The 26,657-nt window shown below is 41.4% G+C and overlaps 1 protein-coding gene across 1 annotated transcript in view; it reads right to left on the bottom strand.

Moving 5' to 3' along the window:
• Window positions 1–26,657, bottom strand: part of LOC309710873 (polypeptide N-acetylgalactosaminyltransferase 18-like) — a 193,807-nt gene that overhangs the window by 11,095 nt on the left and 156,055 nt on the right. The window contains exons 9-10 of the mRNA XM_082540699.1: window positions 20,963–21,058; window positions 1,881–2,045 (exon numbers count right to left, since the gene is read on the bottom strand). Coding sequence (XP_082396825.1) covers window positions 1,881–2,045; window positions 20,963–21,058 — 261 coding nt within the window. The remainder of the gene's footprint in view (window positions 1–1,880; window positions 2,046–20,962; window positions 21,059–26,657) is intronic.

Genomic DNA, 26,657 nt, shown 5'->3' with positions numbered 1-26,657 from the left:
TTCACAGCATATTATATCAATATACTATATGAGTGCAATCCACAGACACAGATATATTAGTATTAAGTAAATTTAAAATCAGCAGCAAAATCACAACAACAGTTGTCTCAGGGCACTTTATATCGTAAGGTAAAGACCCTACAGAGAAAACAGAGAAACCCCAACAATCATATGACCCCCTATAAGCAAGTGATCTGGCGACAGCAGGAAGGAAAAACTCCCTTTTAATAGGAAGAAATCTCCAGCAGAACCAGGCTCAGGGAGGGGCGGGGCCATCTGCCGTGGTTGATTGGGGCGAGTAAAGCCTGAAAAGTAGAATTTTACTCATCAAAACTGAAGCTCAAACTACTTGGACACATCGAAACATCCAGTTATGAGCTTCTGATTAGCTCATAAAGAGGAAATTTAACCATAAAGGCTGAAATGGTTTAGAAACCAGGATGATGTGACCGAGGCCACCAGAAGAACTGCAGGATTTAAAACGTGGTGCTTGGTGTTTTCTGACAATGACTACTGATCCAGTGTAATTACATATACATTACTTATTGTTTTTCAGTGTAAAATCTCCATAAGAAATGACAATAGAATAATTTCTCTATTTGGAGCAAATAAGGAGAAGGAAGTTACTTTTTAAGGATAACTGGAAAGCTCTTTTCTCTTCTGCAAATTTGTTTGTACAAGAAATGTATAACTTTATGCAATTCAACTTTGTGGGACTGAGAATTATTATAGTTGCAAATATATTATCGACTCTTAATGAGGCCATTACTGGTGCAAATCCATATCCAGTTCATCACTGGTAAACAAATGAGTGCATTACTGCTAATGGAAAGAGGATCAGACGATGTAACAGTTGTTGTTACGCTAACTTTCAACTCTTTTTTCAGTGAGATGGAAAATCTGGCCTGAAAAACGTGATCAGCTGGTGAAGTGAACGTTTAAGGTTTCGCCCTCTCCGTCTCTTCTGAAGTTTTTATACTTCCTAACATTTCTGGGGACCTTATTTGACTTCCCCACCATACTTTTTATGAAGAAATCCAAGTTCTCTTTTGAAACCCCCCCCCCCCCCCCCCCACGGGGTTGTGCCTAATGGGCTTCATCTCTTTGACTTCTGACTTAAGTTGGGAGAGAGAGTTCTGAATCTGGCCGATGCTAATTAGGGGCTGATTCCCCTGCCAGAGTGCCTGGTAGTAAAACTACAGATAGTCAGGAAACTGGATGGTGAGGTGGTACTGTGCCTTTCAGAAGACTGGATGAGAATCGAGGAAAGGACGGGTCTGAATGATGGATAAATACGCCCCACCTTCAGTCTGATGTTTGGGATGAAAACAGTCCACGTACACACAGATGAAGCTTACAAATGCACACACAGACCAGATGCCAACGGCGTGAATGCGGTAGTGTCTTCTTTTTACTAATTATCCAGCTCCTTCTACTTATCTGTCACATTTTAAGACAACATTAAAAGTGTGAAGATAAAAATAAAAGAGGCTTGTTAAAAGTCAGAAATTGTGGACGTGTGAAAGCTCATTATGCAACGGAAGTAGATGTGCTTTTAAAATCGCACAGAATAGAGGAAAAATGATCTAAAGAGCCGGAGACAAAGTGGAGAGGAAGAAGCACGAATCTCACTCAATTATTGAATAAAAAAGAAAGAGCATAGGATCCGCAGAGATTTGGTCCAGCAGACAAAAAGCAGCAGGAAGTTACAGCAACATACAGAATATCAAAAAAGCAAAGGAAGGAGATCAAAGCCTGGAAACATTCAGAGGATGCCCCTGAAACGGGCAGAACGCGTGCACATCTGGGGTTTGTTACAACCACGTAGCGTTCGTTTGGCTGCAGTCGGCCATCTTTGTTTATACGTGCTCAAAGCTCACCTGAGTGAACGTCCAGGTGAGCTTCATGTGCTTAGTAGTGCCGTAGCTGCACTCCAGAAGCCTGGGTTTGCTGTTCACGTCAACCAGACACTTGTTGTCGTCGTCGTCGATCGTCGGGCTCAGCACTCCCAGGTGAAGCTGCTGGGAGCTGGTGTAGTACACGTTCTGCTGGGAAACAGAGGCGTGCAGTGATGAGGCAAAACACCCGTAGGAGCTTCAGAGTAACAGTCATGGCAATACTAGACTACAGTGTAATAAAACGTTTGACAAATCAAGACAGACCAGCTGAACAGTATAAAAGTTGTCTGTATCTTTAAGGTGTATTGAAAGTGCAGCGCACTGGAGACCGACATCATTAGTTATTTAGGTTTTTTCTTATTTTTTTTTGGCCTTTAGAAGTCTCAAATACTCATAAGAATGTATGCATCATATATGATAGGCAGGTGTTAAGGGGTTAAGCTCCTATTCTTTCTAATGGCCACCAGGGGGCGACACCTGTGTTTGCATAAAGACTTCTGCTCTTACAGAATTCTGTGGAAAAACCTGAAAACGTGACCTCAACACATTTTTGTTATTTGGGCTGAGTACATTCATTAGGAATAGAAGTTAAGTTGGAATATGTTCCCTTTTTAAATAATTAATAATCAAGTCAAGTGGCTTTATTGTCATTCCCATCATGTGCAGTGGTACAGCACACAGTGCAGCGAGACAACGTTCCTCCAAGACCATAGCGCTACAGACAATCGAGGTCGGCCATATCTGGATATTTTGTTTTTGATGTACTATGTTTACTGTACTCCACTTCTTCTGAAAATTAAAAACAAAACAGACAATCGACACAGGACCACATCAAGTGCAAGTGTGCAGAACTTTGCAAAAATTGCAAAAAAGCAAAACAAAGACAGTTCAACACCAGCCAGAACAGAACGACACAGACACAAGGCAGTGCAATAGAAAAGTGCAACAATGACAGTGGGCTGTGCAAAAGACTGAGCGTTGTGATAATAATGAGGTCCAGTCAGCTTCTAAATAAAACAGCTGGTAGAAACGTCCTGCAAAGAGACGGTTTTTACTTCGAGGCCTTTTTCACTATTACTTTAACAAAGAAGTTAAATCCATACTTCATCAGAGTATTTTTAACACAAACATCAGTATTTCTACATAAGTGATGACTGTGTGTGATTTTCCCATCATTCACTTTTGTCTGCTCACTCCTGTAGCTTGTGTTTGGTCCCAGTTGGGATGTAAGTTTTTCCATTTCTAATATGTACCAAGCAGGGGGAAATCATAGTGATAAATAATGTAATATAGTATTTGTTATCATGCTATAAAACTGGATTTAATCATTTCATTGCAATTCTTGTTTTTCTGTAGACAACAGAAAAACAAGAATAGATCCCCGATGACCCGATGGTTCTGTTTTTTTTAGTAAATTGCATCTTGGGCATAAATATGTTTTTCTTGATCAACAGAGCTCTGTCCTCTCTGTGAAATAAACTGAACCAGGACAGCAGATATACCTCAGTTTTATAACGAAGCAGCTCTGCTGTAGCCTGTATTCACTGAGGGTTTCTGTTATTAGAGGTTAGCTGCAGGGAGGACTGTAAGTAGGCTAATTTCTGAATACTAAGTGTTTTTTTTTTTACTCTCACCTGCAACATTTTCCATGTCTTTTAACAACATTTTCACTTTTACTGCTGTGAAAAATAAACAAGCCACCTGTAACTGAACTAATTAGGAAGAAAACAGAAAGGAGAGAGGGGGAAATATTTAGTGGAAGGTAGGAGAAGAGAGGTCAGGGGATGATATTAGGTGCCAGTTGAATACTAGCTCAGGAAGTTTTCTTTCCCTTTCCAGGTATGCAATAGCATGAGGACATGGTAATGAATGCAATAGTTGGTCCAGTTCTGAAGCCCACAAAATGTCTAGTGAGGTAAATCAAACACAAACCTTAAGTAGGTTGAAAATTCAAACCGTGTAGCGAGGCATGCATCCCAGAAAAAGATGAGACAAAGAATCACAGACAACTTGACATGAGTAAAGCAAATGAGAAGGATCAAGGTCGACACGAAATCCAAACAAGCGGAAAAAGTTGAGATCAAGGAGCCGTGGAATAGCAGGCACAGAGGCGGCACTGCTGAGAACAAACGGATACACCGGCTGAGCGCTCCGACTCACAGTGTATGTGTTTCCACAGGAGTGTGTGAGAGCTCAGAGGAGGTAATTGATGAGAATGATGACCGCCTTACAGGAACAGGACATTTCTAGATAGGAGCCATTATCACACTGTGAACCAGCCACAGGGCTTTTAAGCTGCTGTTTAAAAACTCCCCGAGACAGACAATGGCACACACTGATGTGTGCGTGCATGTGCTGCGAGCATGTCTGTGCTGCGGAGGGAAAGCTCGTTTTTTTTCTGTGCACGTGCACTAATAAGAGTGATTACATTTGCATCCGTCAATAGATTGATGCTCAGTCTCCAACGGTGGGGCCTTAATACTTTCTCCTGCCTGTCACAGCTATGGAAGAGCAGGAACAGAAGGATTAGCACGGTGCTTCTGTAGACACACAGCAGTCTCTCCTGACAGATGCACACAGTAACAAGCGTGGACAGGAGAAAGCTGGGGGATTATTTTTAGTCTTTAATGTTTACTTTCAGCAGATGAGATTTTAAGAAAGAAAATCATTATGAATTCATTAAAAAACTGTTTGTGACAAACATCAAATATATAAAAATGAGGAGTGGAGAGGCAGCTGGTCCAGATGATGTAGCTGTGGAAGCATGGAGATATCTGGGAGACAGGGCGGGACTCTTTGATCAGATCGTTTGACACAATCAGAGAATAAGAGCTGCTTTGATGTAGGGTTTGGAGACACTGACAAAAAGACAGGAGGGGGCAGAGCTGACAATGTAAAGGTTTTCCTTGCGAGTGAGAAGGATGGACAGGATTAGAAATGAGTCCATGAGAGGGACAGCTTGAGCAGTTTGGGACGAGGGTTAGGGATTGAGAAGCAAGGCGAGATGGTTTGGATGTGCAGAGGAGGGAGAGTGGACATGTTGGTGAAAGGATGGTGAAGCTGGAGCTACCAGGAAGGAGGAAAAGAGGAAGACCTCAGAGATGATTCATGGATGCAGTCAGATATTATATTTTCAAGTGAAAAGGCCATCTATTGGTAACCAGAAGAATTATGACTCGTGCAAGAGCAGTGTGACAGGTGGATGGCCATTTAAAGCCAGGTGATTTTTCTCAGACTGGTTTCTAACCACAAACGCCCTTTAGCCACTTTCCCTTATTAGAAATAAAAATAAATTTATTTCAACTGGAATAATGTTTTGTGCTTGCACTGTATATACTTTCAAGATTTAGGTTGAGGACAAAACCTTCTGCCTCCACTCAGCCCCGACCCTTAGTGAGGACTTCTTGTGACCAGGAACATGTTATGACTGCAATCAGATCATGCTAATCCTTAAATATATCATTGGGCCTCAAAAAATGTGTTCTTAGTCATGGTCTAAAGTGCGGACCGGCAAATTTTTCTTTGTTGCTGTTTTAATTTGAAGGACTTTAGGAATTGTGTAAAATTTGTGTTTTTCTAGGCACAGATGCGCTTCATTGTCATCCGCAGACACATGTACATAATTCATCCAGCAGACGCAGCCGGCTGGAGCTGAAGTTTCCATGTTACAGTATGTGTTTGGAAGCTCCATCTCTCGCCTCATTGCATATCTATTCAGGGGAGAATAGGGAGAAGCATAACAGAGCAGGGCACCAGGAAGGCGGGGTTTAAAGTATGACGACTTCTTTCTCACCAGTTCCTGTCTGGGGAAAAATGTGTCAACTCCTTCAAAGCCGTGTTCTGATTCAACTCGGTCATCACTGTGAGGAGGGGCTGTGAATTTGGGTAGCTAATTATTTTAATTGCTTCCATAAGCTGTATGTCAAAACCACTGACTGATGAGAAGTGGCCAAATCAGCGAACCAGACTACAGCGTCCCATCGTTTTAGAACAACAGCGTGCCCACACACTGAAAGCACCATCCATCTGTCTCTCTCTGTTTTTCCATCCTCGTGCAAGTCACTCATCGTCAGCTTGTGTCCATAAGGACTGACTCGGTGCTCAGCATTGGATGGGTGATTCACTGACAGGGGCTCTTCGTCTCCTCATTCTCCTAAAACAGCGAGGATTACCCGATCAGGTGAAACTTTTCTCTGTGCATGCCGACTCGTTCCCTAAGTTTCTCTGATATCACACAAACAGTTCATCTAAGCTGAGAAAGCTGCTCTGGGGCCTGTTCTTCGTACCTCGCTAAGTAGGTTAGCCGGATTAGATTGTTGACGATTTCGCGTGATCTTGGATCGTTCGGTTCCCCGAAACTCATCCGGGACTTGCTGTCATAGCAACAGAGCCGTAAGCGTAAACCTGCTCGGGAGCAGGTTTACTTTATGTAAACAGGATTAGATCGCGGCCACGCAGGTATGTCCGCTTCATTTATACGAAAGCAACAGCGATATTTTACCACTGTTTCACCATAAATAAATAACATCAATGTAACTAAAGACAATGCAGCACTTGATCCTTTTATTGATGTCACACAGATACATACAGGTCATTTCCTAAAAAAGGGAAATGTACTATTAACATTCTATTACATGTATGTGATTATTACAGATGTAATTCATATTTCAGAGTAGTAATTGTAAATTACTTCGTGTAATCAAGATGAGAGACCACGGCTATAAAAGCGAAGGTGGATTTGGGAAGTCTGTCGCAGCCATGTCCTGTCCATTTACGCGAGAAACCCATTGCGGAAGGTGCAAGATTGATAAGGAGAGTCCTCAGAATTCAGCGTATATTGCGGGACAGACAGGATCCTTTAGCTCAGCGCGACAGTGTGCTCATAGAGAGATATCGATATTCCCGTGAGGATATTATTTACTTAACCAACTTGTTGACGAGGGGGTGCAGGACCACCACCTGTATTTTTTTTGCTCTGCCCTTTTCTTGGTTGCTGTTATGAACAAACAAACAGATTATTTCAGGGTCTCTTTCCAAGAGACGAAAACCAATATAAGTGATAAATATTACCATTCTGTAGCATATTCTTATATTCCACTTTTACTTGTTCCCATGTTCTAGTGGGTCCTGTCGTGGCTCTAATGTGAAAGGGGATATAATATAACAATATAATATAATGTAATATAATATTGGATAATATAGTGTAATATAATAAATCTATGAATAAATAATAAAGTGACTGAATAGTGGCATTGTAAAGCGCTTTGGGTGCCTTGAAAAGCGCTATATAAACCCACTCCATTATTATTGTTATTATTGAATTACTTACGAGTTTAATTTGTCAGCAACTTCCTGCCAGCCCTCTCTCCTTGCTTTTGCAGCCTTTGCAGTGTTCCCTTGCGTTTTAATTAAACTCTGAAACTCCTGAAATCCCTCAATCAAGAGTTCTTGCTCTGCTGCCGGAAAATACCGAGCGCGCCCCTTCGACATTTTCGCCGACCAATCAGCGGGTTGCCGATCAATGTTTCTACTATCGATGCGTAGCCCCTTTTACGACACCCAGTGATGGCACATTACTGCGTCCAGCTGTACTAATCGTCAACAACAGGTGTGTTCGGGGAACCGGATTAGCGAGCTCACGGTTAGCGCGATGATTTGGTCTTGGATGTTTCATTTGATCTTGGATGTAGTGAGCGACGTACGAAGAACGGGCCCCTGTCCTCTGGTTTTGTTTTGTTTTTTTGGGATACGCGTGGAGTCGTCAGCTCATCGCTGCGCCGCTGCCAGAATGCGTCGCATGGCTGCTTTCACGGACAGCGCACACTGTGGTAGTGTAAACAGCTCTGCTCTCCTAACAGCTAAAATAGTTGTTTGCACCTGCTTCTGTTTATTTCTCTTTTTTTGCACAAACATTATTAATGTGTCAGAACTTTAAAGATATCGATGCTCATTCTGCAAATTAATGCTAATTGGTTGGTCAAGAACTTCTACCATGATGTAATCTGTTGATGGCACCAAATTTCATTAAAGCTGCAGTTAAATGACCTCAGAAATGTCTGTGAGTATGAGGATGGAGGTGATGCTATCAACGAGCTGCTGCTAGAAATTTTGAACCGCTGCTCATGTTCGTGTTTTTTTCTTTTCCCTTTCTTATCCTCATTCCTATCTATTCCTTTCTGTCATGATCCAAGCAGCCAGGAACACACAGGCACAAATGTAATCTTCAAAAAAATGGGTTTTATTATACCCCCCAAAAAGGACAAGATGATTACAAAAATTCAAAATAACTGCTAATTTACATCTGTAGTCTGAGGACAGGTCACATAAAACTTTCTGACAAGCAAAAATCCAACAGGAAGGAGTTAAAAGTAGGAGTGAAGATTTGGGTGCTGTATGGTGTCACATCTCCCCTTACAAAAATATATTTTACTATAAAAAATCCTAAACTTTCATCGATACATAGAAAACGCTGACATTGACGTTGTAATGCTTGAGCTACAGCACCATACAGCCCTATTCATCCTGGATTATCAGAGTCTAGATTAGTGGGTGTGACACAGACACGTACAAGATGTTTATATTTCTGCTGGATTTCATTCGTCTAACAAATAGGGAAGCTGTAACTCACAAATCTGTCTGATCCTGATTCAAAAGGCTGTGGGACTGATCTATTCCATCAGCTCTACGTTACGCCAACAACTTTTCTTTGTAGGTTTGTAATCGTTTTTGACTGAACTGCAAACTGTTGTGGAATAAAAAGCTCATTCAAACAAGCTCTACTTGTTGTTCCTAGAGTATTTAAAAGTAGAATGGGAGGCAGAGCCTTCAGTTTTCAGGCCCCTCTTCTGTGGAACCAGCTTCCAGTTTGGATTCAGGAGACAGACACTATCTCTACTTTCAAGATTAGGCTTCAAACTTTCCTTTTTGCTAAAGCATATAGTTAGGGCTGGACCAGGTGACCCTGAATCCTCCCTTAGTTATGCTGCAATAGACGTAGGCTGCCGGGGGATTCCCATGATGCATTGGGTGTTTCTTCTCCTCTCTGCATTTAATCTCTGGCTCTCTTCAACAGTGTGTGTTTTGCCCTCTCTCCCCTCCCCGAGCCTGGTTTATTCCTGTCAAAAGGGAGTTTTTCTTCTCCACCGTTACCAAAGCGCTTGCTCACAGGTTGTCATTTAATAATGGAGTTCTCTCTGTATTAGAATAGAGTCTTTACCTTACAATAAAAAACACCTTGAGGTGACTGTTGTTGTGATTTGGTGCTCTATAACTAGAACAGGATTGAAACTTGAATTAAGCTTCTCTTGTCAGCTCCCCTCTGCACATGTTTGAGGAGGTGAACTCAGCGAGAGAGCAGGGAAACGATGTACAGCACTCAGAAAGTCTGAATCAATCAAGAAAAGTGCAACTGGCACATCTCTAGAATCATTACGCTGAAAAAAAAGCACTCACTTCTCTGTCCATTTCTTAATTGGTCGTCCAGAGATAACGACACAGACACAGCCTTAATGATACTGAGCAGGCAGAGCCACATAAGTGTGAAAGTGACTTTGCTTTATCTGAGACTCCTGGTGAGCTTATTACTGACAGTTAGGGATGTAGTTAGGCAGGCTAATCACTGGTGTTTCCCTCAGCCATCTGCTGCGGTGGTGGAGAGACGACGCAAACGCAACAGCTGCAAAGTTGTCTCAGAACATAATGAAGAGGTTTATCTGGATGAGTGGAGCAGAAGGAGGAAGAGGAGGGAGTTTAAGAGAGAGCGCAAACAATGAGGCTGACTCTAAACACTGGCTGTTTTTCTCTAAAGACACCTACGACGAAACATACTATATGCCCCTCCCACACACACACACACACACACACACACACACACACACACACACTCTGAGCGCTCATTACGGTATCAGCACCGATCAGATTGATCCCACTTTTAATAGGCTTACAGTCATTTAAAAACAGATCAGTGATGAGAATCATTCCATATCTCCATTTCATAAACGCAGCTTTTTAATGACCCACAAAACAAACTTGTCTATATGCGACTTATTTTTGTTTTTTGTAAATAAAGAAAGTTACATATAGGAGGGCTGCATGTCTGGTCCACAGATACACGAACAAAGAAAACATGTTTTTACACATCGATTTGGGCAAAGGTTAAAAATTTTCTCAAGTCCAGTAATTGGGTTTCTCTGGCAGACAAACACCCACGTCCACATGCTATTAGCTGAGAGTTTTTAAAGTTTGGTAATTAGTTTGCGTTTCTTTGTGTTAAACAGACTCCCTGGTGAAATACCTCCATCTTAAATCTTTAACGCACAAACAACTTTCCACAAAATGATAAATCAGTGTCGCCTAAATCACAGTCTCGTTATAAAAGAAACGTGATGGCTGGAGGAAACAATTTCCTCCTTCCTCGGCTTCGATGTGTCCCACCACTTGGTTTCTCTTTGTAAATGTCTGTTTTTGCCTTATGGACACTTGCAAACATCAAGTTCTGCTCCAAGATTTCCTGCAGCTCGTTCATTTCCGCCTGGACACACAGCTCCAATAGCCTGGTAGTATCACTGTGTGGATCCACAGAAACACACAGGAATGCCAGCACACAGTCATAATTTACACTTCTTTGTGGCGTGTAAACCACAGCTGTGATAACATATCCACAAAAGACGTCTTACTGGCAAAGTCCAACAATAAGCACTCAATTGAGTGCCAGCTAGTTAGTACGTTCACACTGCAAGAAAGCGCCACACACACACACACACACACACACACACACACACACACACACACACACACACCGGGTAAACAGCCTCAAAGGTCTAATTTTCAGACTTCATTGATCCAGCCACAAACCAATCTTCTTAGCAAGGCTACACAATATTGAGGCTCACATCAGATTTCTATTACCTGCTTAATTTCCACTGCAATTTCTCGCTATTCTGTCGAAGGAATATTGTCATCAGCACCTCCTGCACACGACTGAAACTAGCCCTCGATCCAACAACAGCATTCATTTCCCAACTTTAGCAAATGAGACACAGAGATGGGTTTCATGTTTAGAAACACTTGAGCGTGTGTGTGTGCAGACAGGCTGGAAACAGTTTTTTTCACCCTTTAGAAATAACAGCTTGCTTGAAAACAATGTAACTTTTTTTTTTTATTAAAGTGTATTTGTATAGCATATTGGCTTTGGGAGAAGCAATCATAATGGAAAATTGGACTGCACGAGTGATAACAAGTTGAAACTAAATAACTGCTCCGATGTAGCTTCACATTGTGCTCCCTCTCACTCAGACACACAACCACACACAGACACACAGTTGCTATCCATGATTTGTTCTTTGGGTTTTTGTTGTTTAATTGTAATTAATTTTTGTTTATTGTGAGCTTTCCTCTGTTTCTTGGTTCAGTTATTATGTAGATTTGATATTCATGTATTGCTGTAGTTTTTGCACTCGTCAGTTCTTGGTTCCAGTTTCTGTTTGTAGAGTTTATTTTGTTCCCTCAATATGTCCCATCTCACCCTCCTGTTTCTTTTCCCCTGTGTTTAGTTATTGTTTCTAACTTCCTGTTTTATTTTGGTAGTCATTTGTCTCCCTTGCCTTTTATCTAGTTTAACTTTTCTTCTCTGTTCTTCGTGTCTCAATCTTGCTACCCCTCTGTTTCCACTATCCCTCATTTCTCTCATATGTATGCATGTATGTGTATATATATATAAAACTATGAAGTCATGTCGGCTCAGACGTCGCCTGGATCAACAAGGTCCGTGTCAGGTGTTGAGGAACCAGGGCACCCTGATGAGAAGTGGTCTACTGGAACAAGATGGCATCGATGGGCAAGAGATAAAAATAGGATGCTGTTGGAATGCTACTACACAAGTAACCCCAGCGGAAGGGGTTAATAATAATAATAATAATAATAATGGATACTTTATTGATCCCCATGGGGAAATTACTTGTTTTTCTCTGCATTTGACCCATTCACTCAGCGAAGCAGTGGGCAGCCCACTAAGCAGGCGCCCGGGGAGCAGTGTGTAGGGACGGTACCTTGCTCAGGGGTACCTCAGGGTAGCCGTTAAGTGGATTCGAACCGCCGACCTTCCGATCATGGGGCGACCACTTTACCTACTGAGCTATCCCTGCCCCATCAATGGGGCAGGGATAGCTCAGTAGATGAATAGGATGAGGAACCTATGGCATCTTTGATACCCAACATCCACATTAACAGGATGTGGAGGGTGAAGGTAACAGTGGTCCCAGTGGTAGTCGGAACACTCGGTGCAGTGACTCCCAAGCTAGCCGAGTGGCTCCAGCAGATCTCAGGAACAACACCTGAGAGCTGGGAAAGACAGCAATGCACTATTTGTGTGGTTTGCTTCAGCTGGTTTGTGCCAGACTCGAAGTGTAATCTCCAAAAGGCCGCTCACCTCAACATTTTTCCTGCAGTCAGGTTTTGTTTACAGTCGAGCCGACTGGACCTGAATGCAACATGAAGTCGATAGCTGTGGTCAGACACATTCATATAAGTGCTTTACTGAACACTTGCCAGTGAATTCCGCTCTCTGAGATCACTCTCCTCCTCTGTGTCTTAAATGGCCTCTCTATCCCACCTCTGCCCGTCTATCCTTCTCTTCCTCCCTCCCCTCCTCCGTGTCGGAAAGCTCAGAAAGGAAATTGAGGAACGTTATGCATCATTGGCACTCAGCAGTTCATCAGGTATTCAAAGCCATGCGCGCGCGCGCACACACACACACACACACACACACACACACACACACACACACACACACACACACACACACACACACACACACACCTAATCTAAAGGACTGGACGAATCAGAATAAAAGGATCTGAACTGGGAATAAAAAGCACTGCAGGGAATAACATTACAAAAGATATTCTGCATGAATAAAGAATAAAGAAGGAAAAGTATCGAAGGCATGACAGAAGACCAGAGGAATACTGAAGACTTTGATGTCTGCTATGAAACGCTTCCTGCTGCTTTTTGCTCTGCCTCCTCGGGCTGCGTCTCGCTGATGTCTAATAAACGTGGCATCTTTTTGGCTCCAACCAGCGAGCCCGAGTGAGGACGGTGCCGGCGCAGTTTTACCAAGCGTTTGTATGAGCAGAGTTACTCACAGAGGCCTAAAATTTCATTAGTTTAATTCGAGGAGTGGCAGCTCATGCATGAATGTGTATAAAAATATCCATTAACATAAGAGATTATGGATTTATCCATTATATACTAACATTCTCTAATCCCATGATGATTAGCACAGCAGGTACAGGATAGATAATAACTTCCATTTCATTTTCTGTGCAGTACGCACTCGCACCTCTGATTCTGAAAGCCTAAATATCCGGGGTCTATAAAGTGATTAGTTCCCCTTTGCTGATTCTGTACTGTGTAACGATATTCTGCTCCTATCTTCACTTATCCCAGCACAGCCCCTAAATATCCCTGTTATCTGAAGACACTGCACAGAGCAGTAGGTAAATTATGGCTTGCTTCAAGTCATTTTTCTTTTGAGGAAGCTGAAATTTCTTGAAAGAATTTTATTTTATTTATTTTATGTATTTTAACACCTAAATATCTGTTCACCAAGGCTAACCGGGAAAAGTGAGTTTTGTTAGAAGAGCCGCGTTAACATCATATAAGGTGCATGAATAATACAGCATCATGCTGCATCCCAGAGGGACCAGGTTTGGCTCACAGGCCTCCACTTTAGGCACTGCTGACTGGGACTGAGGGCACTCTGCTTTGCCAGAGGCTGAATACATTTACCTGTCCTATCTGTGATTAGCCTGAGCCAAACTCATGCTGCAAATGTTACAACTTTTCATAAAGCATCAACCTGCCAAACCTAATTTTAGCAAAACCAGCACACTTAGAATGAAGCTTTTTATTGTGATGAGAAGACGCTCAAAACCTTCACGGTGGCTTTGCCCGTCTCATTTTCTTGCATTTAAAAAATAGATTTAAAAAAAGCCAGTAAGAGATAAAAAAAAAGGCACCACTCAATTTCTTTATCAGCACCTGCTGATTATGCTTTCCCCCAACGGAGAGAATATATGGAAGGCAAAAAGACGGAGGGTGAGGGAGGAAATGCAAACACAGCTGTTTCAGCAGCTGATGCTGTATTACAGAGTGTGACCCAGAAAGAAAGTTGGATGTTTCCGACATCAAGGCGCCGGTCAAAGCTATTAACTTTAGTGACAATGGAGGCGAGGTTTGGAGTGTCAGAAAGCTTCCCTCGATGCAGCGCACTACGTAGGCGTCTACTTCTGATTATGTGAGCCTCTTTACACAATACTGACAATTTAATATGAATTTTTAATTTTGTGAGGCTGCAGAGCTGTTCAAAGCAGAGAAGAGCGGCAATGCACAGTCCCGCTCGCTCAGTTTTTAAATTGTTTTCTCCGGTCTGCATTAAGAAGGCAATGAGCGTAGCCTTTACCGCCCCTCAGAATTCAATGACCTTAAATCTGCAGCGAGCTGATAGAGTTGTTGATTGGCCTCGGTGACTTGAGCAGAACTTTTCAGCTGCAGAGGCTAAAAAGTTTCCCGTCGCAACTAAAACAGCACGCAGAACGTGAACCTTATTATTGGGTGGTGGGTCTCCTTGCATTTCATTTTAAATCTATGGTGTAATTAGACGTCTAACTCGTGACGGCAGGCGTCCATAGCTCAAAATAACTGATGTTGTGACTATGCAGTCACCTCCGTTTTAAGTTCTTAGCTTGATGGACTCAGCTGGACTTCCTTCTGACTAGAGTGTTTAAAGGAGACCTGTTATGATTTTTCTTATTACCTGTCATATATATAATTCCAGTGGTGAGTGCTCATATTATACATGCCCAGAGTTTATGTACTTGTGAACTTTAGACTGTCCTAAGAAACAGATTCAAGCATTAACGTGTTGTGCTAGTGCAGACTGGGTTTTGGCATAAAACAAACAAAACAAACTGTTGTTATTTACAAAGAGAGCGCAGTGAGAAGACTGCATGTGAGAAGCGACAGCTCAGATTTTTGCAGCAGCCTCTTGCATATGCATTTCTGGGAGATCCTTTCTCAAGCAAGAAAATAAGAGAACATTTAAACCACGTGTGCCAGCTGATTTGCTAACCTTTTTGACGTGCAGTTTGGCGATAACTGAGGTGATATTTAACGCAGAAAAAGCATCTTAACTTTTTGCACTTGATATGGTTGCAGTTACTGCTGCACGGAGGAGGCCTCGCACAGATTTTAGAGCGAGTGTTTGAAGAGAGACGTTTCTCCAATCGTCTAAATTTATTTGCAATACCAGATAAACGTGATAAAAAAGTTAAAGGAGTCATGCAACACCAGCAATGACTCTTTGATGGGTGTCAGTCTGATCTGTGGATTTATGTTAATACACTTTACAAACAACATTTGTCCTCAACGAAGTTTTGTGACACTCACATTAAACTATTATAGTTTCAGGACCATGGACAGCGCACAAGGTTTTCATAGAGACCCACACAAACTCAGCTGCATTATAAAAATACACACACACACACACACACGCACGGATGGAGTTTGTTTCATGCTACAGAAAGCAACGCCACAATATTGTTGCACAGCTTACAGTCTTTGGAGGCTGTTAACTACCAAACCCTGTTTCCATTACAGGGAGTGCAGAATTATTAGGCAAGTTGTATTTTTGAGGAATAATTTTATTATTGAACAACAACCATGTTCTCAATGAACCCAAAAAACTCATTAATATCAAAGCTGAATGTTTTTGGAAGTAGTTTTTAGTTTGATTTTAGTTTTAGCTATTTTAGGGGGATATCTGTGTGTGCAGGTGACTATTACTGTGCATAATTATTAGGCAACTTAACAAAAAACAAATATATCCACATTTCAATGATTTATTTTTACCAGTGAAACCAATATAACATCTCCACATTCACAAATATACATTTCTGACATTCAAAAACAAAACAAATCAGCGACCAATATAGCCACCTTTCTTTGCAAGGACACTCAAAAGCCTGCCATCCATGGATTCTGTCAGTGTTTTGATCTGTTCACCATCAACATTGCGTGCAGCAGCAACCACAGCCTCCCAGACACTGTTCAGAGAGGTGTACTGTTTTCCCTCCTTGTAAATCTCACATTTGATGATGGACCACAGGTTCTCAATGGGGTTCAGATCAGGTGAACAAGGAGGCCATGTCATTAGTTTTTCTTCTTTTATACCCTTTCTTGCCAGCCACGCTGTGGAGTACTTGGACGCGTGTGATGGAGCATTGTCCTGCATGACAATCATGTTTTTCTTGAAGGATGCAGACTTCTTCCTGTACCACTGCTTGAAGAAGGTGTCTTCCAGAAACTGGCAGTAGGACTGGGAGTTGAGCTTGACTCCATCCTCAACCCGAAAAGGCCCCACAAGCTCATCTTTGATGATACCAGCCCAAACCAGTACTCCACCTCCACCTTGCTGGCGTCTGAGTGGGACTGGAGCTCTCTGCCCTTTACCAATCCAGCCACGGGCCCATCCATCTGGCCCATCAAGACTCACTCTCATTTCATCAGTCCATAAAACCTTAGAAAAACCAGTCTTGAGATATTTCTTGGCCCAGTCTTGACGTTTCAGCTTGTGTGTCTTGTTCAGTGGTGGTCGTCTTTCAGCCTTTCTTACCTTGGCCATGTCTCTGAGTATTGCACACCTTGTGCTTTTGGGCACTCCAGTGATGTTGCAGCTCTGAAATATGGCCAAACTGGTGGCAAGTGGCATCTTGGCAGCTGCACGCTTGACTTTTCTCAGTTCATGGGCAGTTATTTTGCGCCTTGGGTTTTCCACACGCTTCTTGCGACCCTGTTGACTATTTTTGAATGAAACGCTTGATTGTTCGATGATCACGCTTCAGAAGCTTTGCAATTTTGAGACTGCTGCATCCCTCTGCAAGATATCTCACTATTTTTGACTTTTCTGAGCCTGTCAAGTCCTTCTTTTGACCCATTTTGCCAAAGGAAAGGACGTTGCCTAATAATTATGCACACCTGATATAGGGTGTTGATGTCATTAGACCACACCCCTTCTCATTACAGAGATGCACATCACCTAATATGCTTAATTGGTACACAGCAAATTCAAAAGTGTTAAATGTTTTGGTGTTAATAGTCTTCTTGCAAAAGTAGAGTTAATTTTACTCTAAGCAGAGTCACATTCTTTTAATGTAACTCTGAGGTGTAAAATGATAGTAGTTAAAATCGAGTGTTAAAAATGAGTGTTTCTCTGTCAAATCTGGAGGTGTTACAATGGAAACATTAACTCTTGACCTCTTAATTCTGAACTCCTAGAGGGGCTATGACACCAACAGAGTAAATTCACAGACTCCGCCCCCAGCACGGCTCCAATCGAAGCTGAAGTGAAGCCGTTTCAGAACATTTTGCTCTACATATTTGAGTTGTTTGCCATGCTTGGTAAGTCATTTTTTCCAAAGATTGTTTCAATTATTATTATTAACTTTTACTTCTGTGGCTCTTTGGAGTTGAGACAAAGCTGTGTGAAAGGCATTAGCCATGTTGCTCGCTGATAGCATAATATTCCGTTTTAGCTAGCTGAAAGGTATCGTTTGCGGGCAAATACCACAGCCTTGAAAAAAAGCTTGCATGTGAATTTTCAGTCAAACTTTTGGTCAAATACGCCTAAAACAATGTCTAGAATGTGAAATGTTGGTATAATGGTGCTACTTGAAGCCTGAAAACGATCGCCCATAAAAATAAAAAAAAAACGAGCAAACAGCAGTAGCTGACGTCCTGACTGGGTTCTACGTTAGCATAGATCCCTCCAGAGTTTTGTGCACACGGTTTAGGTAAAAATGAAAAAAGTTGAGGTTTTACATTTAGTTCAGTATTACCTGTTGCCTGTGTCCTTGTCTTTTGGGAAAATACTTTACACAAGTAATGGCTCAAAGAGGATTCCTTTTTTTTTTTTTACTGTGCTGCAATTGTTTACTGGATTATTTGTGCCATTAATTAGTGTCAACTAATTTTTATTCAATCTCCGCACAGGATATGCTTGTGAAGATGGAATATGGGGGAGAGCAGAAGTGCGCTGAAGTTCCACAAAGGGATGAATGAAGGACATGCATATTGTATTGAAGAAATAAGTGATGAGATGCTGTTATTTGCATTTACCATGTCAGACCTTTTGATAAACAAAATTCTAATGAAAGTGAGAACATGTATACTGTTACATCTTTCAGAAAATGTTTTGAAATTGTGGTGCACAGTTCAGAATAAATGTTTTTCAAAAACCATTGCATCTTTTTAGTAAATGTTTATTTCCAAAAGAAATTTCTAGAAGTTCAGAACAGTAAAATTCCCGCTTTTTAGAATGAATTAGAAGATAACTCTTACGTAGTTAAACTAAAATACTCTTTGAGAGTTAATATATAAACTCTTAACACCAAGTGTTAAATTATCAACTCCAGACAGATTTGGTGTTTAACACTAAATCAGAGTTAACATACCAACTCTCCAAAAAGAGTTAAATTAACACTCTCTGGTGTGGACCCATATAGACACTTTAATAGTGTTGAAATCAAATCCGACAGTGTTAATTTGGACATGCTGGATTTGCTGTGTAGTAGGCTTTCGAGCCTATACAGCTTGGAGTAAGACAACATGCATGAAGAGGATGATGTGGACAAAATACTCATTTGCCTAATAATTCTGCACTCCCTGTATGGTGTCTGCCTGCCAGACTGCTGCTCTAGGTCTACACTTGTGTGACCTATGACCTATATTTGACCTGCAGCATATATTTATATGCTTTTCTGAATACAATTAACAAGCTGCCTCTGTCCTGTTGGTAAATTACCCAAAGTTGAATATCATCTCATAGTTTCTTGCCAGATTTGATAAGCTGACTGCGCCCGTGTTTAGATCTCACACACTGGGCTCTGACTGCACACACGTCCCCCACCTGAGGATTAACCAGGGCCCGGCAGAAGATATAAAGAATTATGGGTAGCACTTTATAATACGCCCCATGACTAAGAGTGGATCCCCTGTAACTACATGGTAATTCAAGGTATTTTATTTACATTTAAATTTAACTATAGTTATTAATATTTACACAGGAAGACACATGAGAATGAGGGGGTGACCAGTCAGGTTTAACAGGAAAGAAAGAAATAATTATACTGTAAGTAGATGTAGGTACTGCAAGTAATTACACGTAGTGTGCAGTTCTATGGTAATTCTGCTGAAAAACAATGTTTCTCCATCTAACATTAGAGACGGGCTGTACTTAACTATCAGGTCTGTGTGACTTCAGTTGTTCTCTTTCACAGTTACTCTTTAAACGCTTTCTAAATGAGTGTTTCCTTCCTCTAATGTACCTACCTTTAAGTATTTGTAGGGAAATATAATTACTTAATTTGAAATAAAATACCATGAAATTCAATTTTCCATTTTTCCCATTACAGGGGAATTAACCCTTTAAGACCTACCATAGAACCAAGTCCGCCAGAGCTTATATTATATTTTTACATGCTGTGGAGCCATTTTTGGGAGCATTTCAAGTTGATATACATCAATACAACCATTATAGCCCAAATTTTAATAACATGTCTGCATTAAGTGCATAGTAATTACACAAATTGCAAAAAAGTGCAATAAACTACAAAAAAAATTGAAAATTGTTTTTGTTTTTTTAACATATATTTCTAGTTAGAGAAATTTAAGAGGCTTATCACTCAAAACAAAATAGTTTCCCACCACAGGAAATTTATTTTGAGTGTCTTCATAGTTTTATTTTTGAAATACACCAATTTTTATATACTGCAGGAAAAATGAAAATAAATATTATAATGCAGATTTGCAAAAAACAGCATGTGCATCAAAATAAACTATTTCCAGCAGTGCAATATGAGTCCTAAGCATCCCAGAAACGACACAGAAAGTCATAAAGTCAAACATAACTTTTAAAAACACCAGTATAGGCTCATGAGGCCCTGATAGTAAAAAAACTACATTTCCACAAAAATGACGTTACTTCCGGTTTCGGGCAGGTCATGGCGGACATGCAAAAGTTCGCGCTGACGTCTATTCCAACATAGGAAGTGTTATGAACAGCTGATCGAATCGGCAAAGCGTGTTTCTGGAATATTATGTTTTTGTTGCTGCAAGCGCTTTTTATGCAATTTTTGCAAAGCTTTATGTGGAAGGAAACTGTGACCTAGGACAAGCTGATGGCATAAGATGTAAGTACAACTCCTCCGGTTTCATATGCAAAAAAAAATTATTGCGCTAGCTTACGCGGTTGCAGAGCTACTGGGATTTAAAAGTAGCCCGCTCCGACCGGCTTTAAAGGGTTACGCCCTTTATCACAGGTGTTACTAAATTATACTGCATTGTGAATCATACAAAGCTACCCGACCGAGTCCAACAACGCATCAGTTTACTCGTTATCTGAAAGCAGCTGCTTGCAGCACTGAATCCACAAAACAAACTGACCACCTTAAAGCTTTTGTTTTAGTTTTCTGGTACGCACCTCCGCTCTCATTAGCATTGTTTTCAGCGTTAAGTGACAGCAACACACACCCAGGCTGCATGGACCCAACAATAGGCAACTCACAGCTGAACTCAATCGAAGCGCCAGAGAAACTTTACACAGCGATAACACGTCTGTCTGCTGCTTTCAGGGTTTTTTCTGCCCCCAAAGAAACAAAGCAATCAGCAACAGCAAAACATCAAACCATGCTTTAAAAAGCTGTGCATAATGACAAAATGTTTCTGTTTAGAATTGGACAATGTGCTAACTGTGCCTTCTTTCTGTTATGATGTGGAAAAAGATAACACTCACTCATCCCTGCTGCATAATGCAACTTTATGCAAGGGCGACTCTCTCCAAATCCCCCATTTAAACTAACAAAGACTGCAGAGGACTCTAATTATCTGCTACTGACAGCCTGCCTTGGGGGATTTCTCTGTGCGATCAGTATTTATCTGTGTCTCGTGGATTCGAAGCGATAGGACAGAGCGGACGAGAGCAGAATGAAAACCTGAGCCGACTTACTCACCTGAGGCGTCATACCATGGCACAGGTACATGATGGGGACGTTGTCAGTGTCAGGTCCTTGGTCCAGACACAGGTCGTCTCTCAAGCTGTTCTTCAACTGAAAAACAGAGTGAAGGTCAAAATGAAGACGGGATGCTTCTCTACCTAAAACTGACATTATAGGCAGTGAAGCTCAGGAATACAAAATGACAAGACTGCCGTCTAAATCGATTTCATAACAGAGCAAACAGGACACAGGAGGAGGGAATGACAACGTGAAGGGGAACAGAGGAAAACTAAGGACCTAAATACATAAGACGATGGGCGACAGGTGGAAAACACAGCCGGAACAAATCCAACTAACGAAACAGGGAAGCAAAACTAAACATAACGCACATGAGATGAGGGACTGTCAAAATAAAATAGGAAGCGATAAGAACACTGAGACTCAGGCAAAGACACGTGAGCTTGACACTCGCACGGGGAATAACAGGCATGGAAACACACGACACAGCGGGGAGACAAAAGCAAGCAACAGCCAAACTAGAACACAAGAACCACACAGGACAGGGCCAAGAGAGGAGGACACACCGAGGAAAGACTGGAGACTGGACACCAAAGAAACAAAACTAAAGAAGAACTAAGAACTAGACATGCAATAAAATCAGAGGATCTCCTAAACTGAAGATCAGAATCTCAATATTCCACAAGTCTAAACAAACACAGGACCCAGACGACCAGGACAAGGTCTGAAATTAAGAACAAAAAATTAACTGTTTTTGTAAAAGAAATCTCTTTACAAAAGTCAAACGTTGTGCTTTTAAGAGGACATTTTTCATTGAAACATTTTTATACGTTATTTTATGTTTTTTTCCCTCTAATTTAAGAGAAATGCCCCGTCCTTTGAGTCCACTGTTTTTGATCCTTTGATATTTTGGAGGGACAACTTATTAAAGAGCTGTAATTCCTTAACCCTTCCTTTTTAATGGGCTGTTAATCCCCTCAAATTACATCCGAGAGAGTGCGCTTTAAACCCAAATTCATTATTTTACTGTCGCTTGAAAGTGTTTTGGGAGTATAATAAAGAAACCAGCTAAGACAGCGATGATGTGGTCCTTTCACCACAACCAAGAAAATGAAGTTAAAGAAAGAAGACGCTCTGTTTAAACGACGTGTGTCTGGTTTTCCTTATGGATGCGTCTTTGTATTCCTCTCATAAGTGGAAGACGAGTGAAGCAGTCTCCTTCTCCCTCTCTATCTGGCTGTCTCTCTACATTATTAATTACTCCATTATGACAGAGTGGTGCACTACACAGCTTTAGCTGTGTGGCTAAAGTGAAGACAAATGGAACCACAGCGGGCTAATTACTGCTCGCCAGGAGAGTTATGCAAACACTTTACACTAACATTCACCTTTTTTGGCAGCTGCAGAGTCATATTTCAAAAAGAAAGAGCATCTTTGCTTTTTGGGTCACAGGTTATTTCCTCAGTTTGGCCACGTTCCACAAAAGATTATGAACTAATTGTTCAAAGTAGGCAAGAGAAAAACTAAAAAGAACTTCAGGTTGTCCTTGCTCCGTCTGTTCTGCTTCATGGCTTGTTTTCTGATCTTAGCAATTATCGCACTGAGTACAGTGCTATTAATCCCTAACCCTCAGAGAGGGAGGATCCTCCAGAGGGCCAATATCGCTGTGCATCGAGCCCATGTTGTAGCCAATATCCGAGTCCACGCTACCCATGGAAGGGTTTTGGCCTAAAGTGAATAATTTACCCTGGTGTCTGTAGGATACTGTTACGTTAGATATACCTTGGGCAAGACACTCAACCCCCGAGTCCTCCGATACATCTGCAGCATGTGCACAGAAAAACAGCGGCTGTGTGCACACATGAGCCCTAGCATTTTATAAATACAGTGGCTTGCTGCTTAAAAGTCTTTGGTGTGGTCATTAAATCTAGAAGGGAACTATAAGTCAAAATGCAGAATAATAATCTGGACCGTCTGTAATTGTTGATCAGTCAATCGTGTTAGTTTCTGCTGCATTTCCATTTCATGCCATCACTTCTTTATGTTATTCTCTCAAAGGGCAACTTAAGTATAGAGCTGAGGTTAGTAAACTTTGATGACTTAGTCAAATCTGATGCCAGCAGAGGAGCTAGCAGTGAAGGGTTAACAGTTTGAATCCCAGTCAGCGTATTCATTTCACTCTGGTAATCAGTATTAACTAATATTAACTATTAGCCAGATGCCTGAAACTACAGTATCGATATCATAGCGTGAAATCAAACTGTTTAATTTGTATAAAAAAATCCAGCCTTGGTAATATACAGCAGAGATTTTTGTACTTTGACCATGTTCGCTTGAACACTTTACGGATAATAACAATCTGTTAAGCTGCTTCGTGATTCATGAAGTGTCATGAATCTTTGTGCGATGACTGATGCGCTCACACATGCATTATTTTCCTCTGTCTCTCTTCCACAGCATGTCTTTATCCTTCTCTCACCCCAACCAATCACAGCAGATGGCCCCGCCCCTCCCTGAGCCTGGTTCTGCTGGAGGTTTCTTCCTGTTAAAAGGGAGTTTTTCCTTCCCACTGTCGCCAAAGTGCTGCTCATAGGGGGTCATATGATTGTTGGGTTTTTCTCTGTATGTATTATTGTAGGGTCTACCTTACAATATAAAGCACCTTTAGGCGACTGTTGTTGTGATTTGGCGCTATGTAAATAAAAATCAATAGAACTGAATTAGTCATGGCTTAGATTCCATGTGATATCAACGGTCACAAAGCCGTGGATAACACAAGAATAAATGATTCATTTATATTAAAGTAAAGATTTTAAAAATTGAAAAACCATGAAAATATTCGTAGTCTTTTTATACAGTCTATAGTTTTTCCTTAATTTAGGCTAAAATTGATGAAATTATAGAAAAAGTGGTCAATGAAGTTAAGTTTCTTAATTTTTACCAAAAACGATGTTTCTTAAAACATAAGCTAATAACTCAGGTCTCTAAGTTCTCCATGTTTTCTGAGATGTTTTTTACCTTTTTTTGATAACATCTTCAGTTTGGGTGACGTTTATCTAAATTTTCCATTCCTGCACATTCCACACAACAAACTGTTTATTATCTGAAGTAAAATATTCACCAGCAGAGCTCTGATAACAGCGATAACCGCAGCGTCATGAGGACTGATGTGATACGAATGCACACGTTGAGGAAACCTGGCTGTTAATAGCTGACACTGAACTGATGAGCTTCGGTAAAAAACGACCTCTAAAAAGAGCGGATTTGAATAGAAATGTCTCTGTATGTATTCAAGCTCTGGTCTGAGTTTGGTCGGCTCCAGGTTTATTCATCATTAACGTTGGCAAAATACAAACATTACTTTTGAAAGTTGAATGAAACGGCTCGATGGGTCCACATTCACACCAAACCGAGTCTCAAAGCTGAAGCATTTGGAGTTTATGATGAATGACAGACAGGCAAAACTTTCATTTCCGACAGTTTATTTTCTCCACTTGCAGCACAGCTGGCCTCAGCCAACCTACAGAACCCGCCGTTCATCGGGATCATGGATCGCATCTCTGCCTTGGTTTACTTAATGCAACCCATCGCCTCTCTGCGCTCCTCTGCATCACGTCAGAGACAGTCCTGTGGAGGTTTCAGTGTGTTTTTGATCCATTATTGGAGGCTGAGTGAAGCTTTCTGTTTCCCAATATCTCACGCTGCTTTCGGACGTATCACAGCGCTGCAATAATTTGATTTTTTATCGATCCCCTGAGGGAATTTCGTTTTTACTTTTGTCCCATTTCATAGAGGGTCAGAGGTCAGGCTCGATTACACAGCCGGTGGCTGCGATGACACCGGATGATTCAGTGTTTTGCTCAGTGGAGGTAAGGAAGCAGGAGGATTTAATAGTTGTTGAGATACATCAGTCTGGACTCCACCAGCTGATAACTCTTCCATCAATCAGGCCGTGCTCTCGAGTCCAGGAGGCATCACATCAGGGGCCATTTCACTCATGAAGGCAATTTTTGATGCACTTGTATTCCCATGCTATGCCCCTTTGCACTCCATAACATCTAAAATTTTAGTTTAGTTTACGTTATTTTCAGAGGTTAAAGGTCTCTAACATATAATACAGTGTAGAAGTCAGAGAAAACCATTCTTTATATTTCATGAGTGGGAAATAGAAGCAGCGATTTGGTAAAACATGTCAACATGAATGGAAATTAAGTAAATAAGGCAACAAAGAGCTTAAAAGTCAAGCTTTGGTGCGATCACCTTTTTTCTTCAGCACAGTCTGAGGTGGCCTTCCCTTCATTTCTCTGAGTGGTCTTCAGGAAAAGTTCTCCAGGCTTCTTGAAGAACATTCAAAGCCCTTCTTTGGATGTTGGCTAACATTTCTCCTGCAAGATGTTCCCACACTGCTTCAATAATGTCGCGGTCCGATCCACGGCTGATGCTGTTCCACTCTGCGTTTTTATCTCCAGGTGTGCTCTTACTGCACCTGCAGTGTGTTTGGGATCGCTGTCATGCATTTTTCTTCATAATTCCATTGATTTTAACAAAGACATGCGACACCACCGGCTGAAACGCAGCCCGAACCATAACAGATGCTCCACCGTGTTTAACAGACGGCTGTAACTCCTCTGTTGTGGCTCTCGCCTGACTTCTTCCAGATTCATTTCCAATTGAATTTCTCTCCGTTTCCCTTCTTTAAGCACGGCTTCTTGACTTCACTGTCTGTGCTGTGTTCAGTGCTTGCCTTGTGTGAGCTGTGTGTTCTTGTAGCTTTGACTTCATGCTAAATAAGAGATGAGTGTGTAAACAGATGGTTGTCACATCAGAACGCATGTCGCGCTCTCTCCGACTGCTACCTCCCGCAAGATATTGGTTTTTTTTGGCAAATATGAAACCTTCCTATCTACATCTCTCACATGTCACCGTGGCAACGTGCTCAGTAGTGTCAACAAATAACTCCATCCGGCCCACATTGTGATTGAAGTGTTTATCGAACAACAGCACAAGAGGTGATGCGGAGGCTGCTTTCAGAACTGGAGATTCAATTGCTGCCGCTAATGTCTGCCCCCCACCCAGCCGCCCCTCCACCCCACCCCACCACCCACACATCTATCAACACATAACTCTTTTCTTCTATTCAGCGACAGAATTGATGTTCCACAGAGACGGAATAAAACTGAAAGGTTTTATTTAACTACAGGTGGGAAAACAAAAATTGTTTGCATTCAGCTTGCAGACAATCAAAGTTATTTGAAAAATAAAATAAAAGAGAGAACTTACATCTGTAGCTCTCCCACGAGATGAGAACAAGCATGTCCCATATGCCTGAAAATAAGAGGCTTCAACCTGGTGGTTTCCTTTTTGGGTGATTCCACAGAAAATCAGTGAGTGCCTCCCACCTGACCCCCTCCAAATCAGCTATTTGTTTATACAGCAATTATAGTATTCATGTAGTACACTTCATAGGTGCAAATGGATATCCACTTGAAATTTCCTGGCCTGAAAATCACGTCCAGGCTCTTCCACAAACCTGGAACCAAATCAGTTTCACACCAGCATCATCGATGAAACTGATCAATGAAACTGAACTAAAAATATTTAAAGTGACTTTTTGCATGCGGCTAAACATAGTCTGTCCTGAACAGTGTAGTAATATTTGTTCACAGATTGAAGTTCAGTCATGCACTCTGCA

The sequence above is a fragment of the Aulonocara stuartgranti genome (assembly GCF_965226115.1).
Source record: "Aulonocara stuartgranti genome assembly, chromosome: 7".
Taxonomy (NCBI): Eukaryota; Metazoa; Chordata; class Actinopteri; order Cichliformes; family Cichlidae; genus Aulonocara; species Aulonocara stuartgranti.
This window is presented reverse-complemented; position numbering and strand designations above follow the sequence as displayed.